We start from the raw sequence: 7060 nt of genomic DNA, 5'->3' as shown, positions 1-7060 counted from the left end.
ATTTAACATCGCAGAAAATTAATTAAAATTAAAAGACCTAAAGATCTAGCCGACGAGGAGTTGAACTCAAGACCTATTATTCAAGAGGGAAATGGCATAACCAATCTATCATACTTGGCATGGGTGATAGAAAGGTTATACCATTTATCTCTTTTTATTGGCACACACATCCACACACGCGCACACACACAAGAAGAAGAGAGTTATAACGTCGTAGGAAACTATCTTAAATGACGTTAAAGATTAGGTTAGATGTAGACTTACGTTAAATTAGATTTAGGTTTATTTAAGTTAAATTAGATTAGATTTAGGTTTATTTTTAGTTAGATTTACGTTTATTTACGCTAGATTTAGATTTACGTTATATTAGATTAGATTTAGGTCTCCATAGACTGCGATGCCTGCATGAAGCGGGTGAAAAAAGCCCTCAATGGAATATAGGGTATTGCTGCCTTCACTCATGGTGGGCTCCGTCGATCCAAAAGTACTGGTGAAATGTCTTCAGAAGATAGGGAAGAAGGTGGATCTTCAGGGCGGCAAGAGTCACTATATCCCCGACAATGACCATCTAGACAACCTCTAGTCATTCAACAGCAACTTCAAAGTTAGTAACGAGAGCAAGAACGGTCCAAAGGGCCAATTGCTGTCGTCAGATGTGGATGGAGATGAGGCAGCGTCACCGCCGGAAGTTAACTCTCACATCTTTAGTGATGAGAATGCCAACTCTTGCCGAGTTATGTGAAAAATTATGTGTTAAATCAGTTTTAAGGTTCTTATAATCCCTGTTAGTTTAGTTCTTTGTTTTTAATATAACATGATTTACGTTAGATTTAGATTTATGCTATATTAGATTAGACTTACGTTTATTTAGGTTTACCCACACACACACACACACACACACATACACACACACACACACACACACACACACAAGAAGAAGAGAGTTTTAACGTCGTAGAAAACTATCCCAAAAGACGTTAAAGATTCGGTTAGATGTAGACTTACGTTAAATTAGATTTATGTTTATTTTTAGTTAAATTTACGTTTATTTAGATTTATGCTTATTTACGTTAGATCGAGTCCACGCAAGAATTACTTACGGTTTAGGGTTTAGAGTTAGACGAACAGTGAAAAGATCTACTGTGAAAAGATGTTAAGATGCTGTGAAGTGCTACAGCTAGAGAAGAGGCAAAGGGGTTTTGTCCACTACATGCAATATCATGTAGACGTGGGTCTGTAGATTTCTTGTACCCACAAATATAGGTATTGACCAATAAAGACGAGATTATAACCCGGTGGTTCTGATCTCCGTGTACCTCTAGACCGAGGTGTGCGGGGATTGGACATGACTAGAGAATGTGTGTGTGTGTGTGTGAGAGAGAGAGAGAGAGAGAGAGAGAGAGAGAGAGAGAGAGAGAGAGAGATAAGACGAAGAATGCCAATAGAATATTAAATTTGTTGTCCAGGTTATAAGATTTTTATCCTCATTATGAGTAGTGACGAGGATGTGGGACCGTCCAACCGAAACACCTATCTCTCAGCGAGGGTCTTATGTCCAATGGTTAGAGCAGAAGGAGATGTGCGATGACAGATTGCCTCCAGGGATGAAGAGACTATCTCTATGGTACGAGTTACCATATTGGCCCCGACTCATGATCAATCACTTGCTCGATCCAATGCACATATTTAAGAATGTGGGTAATCTACTATGGGACCATCTGACCGGCAAGAAAGATACTTTGGGAGCCAGAGTTGACCTTAGAAATGTGGATCGTATGGAGCAATATTGGCCGCAAACAGCGTCTGATGGATCGATAAAACTCCCTAAAGCAGCATGGATTTTCACAGGAGCCCAAGAACGCAAAGTAAAAGAGACCATTCGATCTTTGCGGACCCCCACTGGCCTAATGCACTCGCTTCGAACGTATTTTACTAAAATAGGAAAGCTTACCGGTTTGAAGTCACACGATTGGCATAAAATGTGTCAGGTACGTTCATAGTGGACTTTAATATCATTGCATAAAATGTGGACTTTAATATCATTGCTGCACATACTTTACAGTTTATTTTACTGGTTGCCATTGAGGGATGTTTGTCTCTCAACATCCGTAACACAATCTACAAACTTGCAAAGCTGGTGCAATGGATCTCACAAAAGGAGATCAACGTAGACTCCATAAGTATGTAAGTATTGTGAACAAGTAAGTATGTAAATAGTTAACATCCCCCTTTTACAAGTTATGTGCTTGAAAGCTCTCATGTAAGTTATGTGGCTCTGGCAGGTAATATTTCATCCTAGAAAGTCTACATCAAACTGGTGGTACGTCATAGAGGTAGCCCCTCGTAGTGCAAGGACGTATGAAGGCTACCATGTGCCAATCACGACGACATCAGTGGAGGAGATCAGAGAAGATGCTCAATCAGAAGCCGCTGCGGTGGTGCCAGACGAGCATCAAGATGCTACTACTCTATATGGGGTGCATGCAGAGGAGCTACAAAATGAAACAGAGGATATGTGTTTAAACGGAGAGCTCTATATAGATATAGGAAGTTATGCTGAGTTATGCGAGGATGAGAGAGAGATCTCTTAAAGCCAAAAATATTGTATTTGAACAATTTTGCTCCGTGTTGTAAAAGCTCTGGCTCTCTAAGTACCTTCCATGGTGTATAACGCTCTTTTCTACTCGCGCTCACATCTTTTGATTGAAAATTCTGAGTTTTCGACTTGCCTCTTCTATCACTCAATTCATTGCGTCATTGTATTTATATGCGTCATTACGTCATTGTATTTAATGGTCTTTGCGTCATTGTCTACTCTATTCATTCAATATTAAGTTTAAATATTCGTGTGTTTAATGCAGGTATGGATGATGAGGAGTTTCTTTCTTCTTTGTCACCGTAGCAGAGACAGTGGTACGTGGAGCGTCATCGCTCTGGCGCATCATCGCGCGTTCCTACTCCATCCGCATCTCCCTCTCTTTCGGAGCATTCGGCGCGCTCCGAAGCTTCGGTGTCGACGAGACGATCTTCACACTCGTCTAGACACCGGCGCTCTAGTGGTGGCGGTGGCGGTTGTTGTGGGGATTCCGCCGCCGATGCCTCCACACCGCCTCGTGTTCGACGAGGCTCTTTACCCTCCCCTTCTTTGCCCGCCCCCACACCAGCCACAGCATCGCCATCTACGCCAAGTTTCGCACGGCTGACTGTTCCTAGCAGCTACACACCTGTACCTACTCCGCCAGGAGCCACCCCACTCGACACTCCTCGCTTCGAGGCCCAGACGCCGGTGGAGACACCTGACGTCCGTACCCCCATCGACATGCCGCTAGAGACCCCTGTCGGGACACCTAGGTTCACGCGTCACCGGCCAGAGGGCTTGCCTTACTCCGTCGACTTCAGTGGCGGCATCATCATGGATGATGACGGCAAGAAGGTGATCTCGCGCATGCGTGGTCTTTGCTCTCAGCTCTTTAGACACTACATACTAAACAAATGGAGTGAAGTACCAAGTGATTTAAAAGCCAGAGTCATCAACATACTTCATGATGAGTTTCCCGTTTCAACACGGGATCAGCGCTTCAATGAAGACCTGATGAAGATTCGAATGCGCGAATACTGCAAACACAAGCGTTCCGAAGTGCAAAAAGCAATCAAGCATGGGTGGAACAGGCCAGATTGCCTGGCCAAAGAAGATTGGAAGAATGCGAAGAAAGCAGCGCGTGAGAATCCCGACAAGTGGAAGCAACAAAAGGATGCAGCCAGAGCGCGAGTAGAGGCAGGGAGCTCGCACCACTTGGGGAGCAGTGGATGGGTATCATTTGAGGCCGATTTTGTAAGTGTTTTCACATTGCTCTTTATGTTCGATAGTTTAGGGTTTATGAGTTTTTTAATTCTAACATAATGAAATCTTTGTATGTTTTGATAGTGCTCGATGACAGGACGTGATCCCACACCGTACGAGCGCGAGTACGCAGGCAGGAAGGGCTTAAACGCCCTGATGGACATTCTCAGTTCTCGCGGCGGCATGGTTAGTATTAGGGTTTACTCTTTTCTATTTTTTGTATTGTTTTATAAATGTCGTTATATGTTTATACTTACTGAAAGCTGTCTTATTGTCTTTTTTTGCAGAATCCGACAGATACGCCACTTGGACGCGATGAGACGTCTGACTAGATGACGTCAGTTTAGCCGTAGCTAGATAGCATTAGTTTAGGGTTTCTCATAGCTTATGTATTATGAGACGGATTTTATACGTCTTTTTGAACCATGTATATTATTACATTTGTCACCGGAGTTCATTTTGCCAATCAATTCTTTATGTCTATGATGTTGTACAATTGTCATTATTACATTTGCCAATCAATTCATTTTGCCTATGATGTGTACAATTGTCAATTTTACGCTTGTCAATTTTACAAACAATGCGTCTTGTGGGTGACTATTTTGGGTCTATTATCTACCCTTGCACTTTTTTTAAAAAGTGAATCAAGTACAATATGGTTGATGGGTGGCAGGGCATTCAATGCCCTGTCACCAAAAAAAATTTCTCTCGGGCGTCGCTATAAGCGTCGCTATTTATGGCTCTGTAGCGTCGCTATGAATGTCGCTATAGACTTCTGTGTAAACGTCGCTATGAGCGTCGCTATATAGCGACGCATATAGCGACGCTCTCGTAGCGACGATATTAGCGATGGTTTTAGCGACACCGGGGGTTATATAAACCCAGTGTATTTCCGTGGCTAACAACGTCACAAGAGCACACAACCTCTTGTAGTGGGGGCTGCCGGCCCGGTAGGTGCCCCAACCGCACCTAGCTAGGTGCGCGGTGCTCGCCCGCAGAACCTCATGATGTTGTCATAATTCACAATGTGGGAATAATTGTGGGAGCGTGTTGAAAGCTTCTGGTGCAGTCAAGTGGTGGCCCAATTAGAGGCCCTACTTACATCCCTTTGGTCTACCCTTATAAAGGCACACACTAAGAGATAGACAATTTTTAAAAAAGATAAAACTAGTGACTTGAAAGTGTAGCTTTTGCTTAAAAATTAGGGCTATGCCAATGGAAGCCTAACTTGGTAGTAAATCTTTCAAAGATTATGCTTTGAATAATTCAAAGCTTTATGGGTAGAGAAGTGCTCTTAGGGCTTCGTTGTAGTCAAGCCATTGGCTTTGCACGCAAGCACAGTCGCCCAGCCTATCGACTTAAGTTTATTTAGAAGGAGAGGGATTAAGTACGGCGGTAGTGCAGGGGTTGTCCAAGAATTGTCGCATGGCAAGCTCCAAGCCGGTGGACATGCAACCTGCTTTCCGTCCGGCCACGCCAGCGCATGTTGAGCTGGGCCCAGCGCCGCTTCTCGGCCTTGCAGCCCGCTTTATCTGCATGCAACAGCACGCATACACTACGTAAGCAAATTAGCCTTACGTGCATCTCTCTCTCTCTCTCTCTCTCTCTCTCTCTCAGAACGTACTTTAGAAGGTGCAGCTACGTCACCGCCTGCTCCTGCAGCTGAATACTGCTTGGCGATGGTGGCTGCCAGCAGACTGGACGGCAGGATTGACAGCTTTCTCTCTGACAAAAATCGGTCCACCAGCTCCTTATCCTGCACAATTATATTCATTCCTCAATAGGTCCCACGCTGCTTTACTTATTCTGCATGAACCCGAAACAAACCCGCTGCTTTGCCACACGCAGCTGCTGCTCCAGATGGAACTGAAGGAGATCGTCCTTCTCATCCATGCTCTCTCGCTTTCACTCTCTCTCATCTCCTTGGGACCATTAAAAGAGGGTGTGTACTTGTGTGTGTGTGTGTGTGTGTGAGAGAGAGAGAGAGAGAGAGAGAGAGAGAGAGACGTACGGGGCGGGTTGCACTTACGCAGCTGGATGTCTCTCGTGCGAGCAGTGTACAGAAAGCTCGGAATTTGGGGGGAGCGGGTAGATGAGCAACCGCGGCAATGCGTGTAGTTGTGACTGTTGTGTGTTTGTGTGTGTGTGTGTGTGTGAGAGAGAGAGAGAGAGAGAGAGAGAGAGAGAGAGAAGCTTGACTCTGTGTAGTTGTGTGTGTGTCTCGCGGAGGAGCGCCTCGCCTTCCCTTGATTTGCTGCGCGCCCGTCGCCCCGCCTCCCTTGATTTGCTGTCCGCAGCCGTTACAGGTGAAAGCTCACATAGTGCAATCTTCAAAAGTGGTGCTCCTGCGTTACACGTTCCACGTCGCGTAAATCACAATCCCTGCGTTATTAACCCCCGCTCATCTTCAAATTGAAATTCATGGGTAAATCTCAAAAGTGGGATTACACTAAATCTTAAAATTTATAGGTGGGATTACACCAAAGCAATCTTTAATGGCACGAGCCACACCTACGATCTGTAACTTGAGTTTTCATTGCATCTAACCTTGTCCAGTTCACCTCTTCACCACAGGTGTTAATCCGTTTAGGTGTTACAGAAACGAAGTGCTCTACATTGCTATTGTTGTGGATGTGTTCCATCTTGTATGCTCTCATCACATTAGTCCTCTGCATTGCTATTGTTGTTGATGTGCTCCATTTGCCAAGCTTGATTAGGGAGCATACGACAATGACCCATTCATACTGAAATGAGAGTGACAAACACTTAACTTCTATTATTTACTACGTGATTACAAGATAACTTGGGTGATATCTCTCTCACACACACACACACACTTGCAAAACTCACCCCACCTATGTGGGAATGCATGAATGAACTTTGCACATGGCTAGGACAACTTTTCTCTATTGTTGATGTCTTGTGGAAGATACTTATATTACTCATCGTGGGTACATCTTAGAAAACATACTCATATTATGTCACAAAAGGTGGAGGTTCACATATAATGTTAGAGTCTTGGTGCGTCACATACCATCTCAAACAAAACTCCCATTGGGCTTTGGTCAATTAGACAAGAATGATATTGAAGCCAACCATATTCCACAAAGGACTCTAAAACACATATTTAGGAATTATGGAAAAAATTGCGACAATTCGACTCATTAATCTCTATTTCTTGAGAAGAGGCACAAACAATGTTTAAGGATACACATTGTG

General features: G+C 44.0%; 1 protein-coding gene across 1 annotated transcript; it reads right to left on the bottom strand.

Moving 5' to 3' along the window:
• Window positions 1–5035: 5035 nt before the first annotated feature.
• LOC147464156 (uncharacterized) lies at window positions 5036–5873 on the bottom strand. Its single transcript, XM_086482613.1, has 3 exons — window positions 5669–5873; window positions 5466–5597; window positions 5036–5373 (listed from the first exon to the last, which is right to left on the bottom strand). Exons 1-3 carry the CDS (start codon window positions 5732–5734, stop codon window positions 5206–5208), a joined length of 366 nt encoding a protein of 121 aa, XP_086338739.1. The 5' UTR covers window positions 5735–5873; the 3' UTR covers window positions 5036–5205.
• Window positions 5874–7060: the final 1187 nt, after the last annotated feature.

This window comes from Adiantum capillus-veneris, chromosome 2 (assembly GCF_014529385.1).
Source record: "Adiantum capillus-veneris isolate H3 chromosome 2, ASM1452938v2, whole genome shotgun sequence".
Lineage (NCBI taxonomy): Eukaryota > Viridiplantae > Streptophyta > Polypodiopsida > Polypodiales > Pteridaceae > Adiantum > Adiantum capillus-veneris.
The sequence above is the reverse complement of the archived record's forward strand: the minus strand, read 5'-3'. Positions and strand labels throughout refer to the sequence as shown.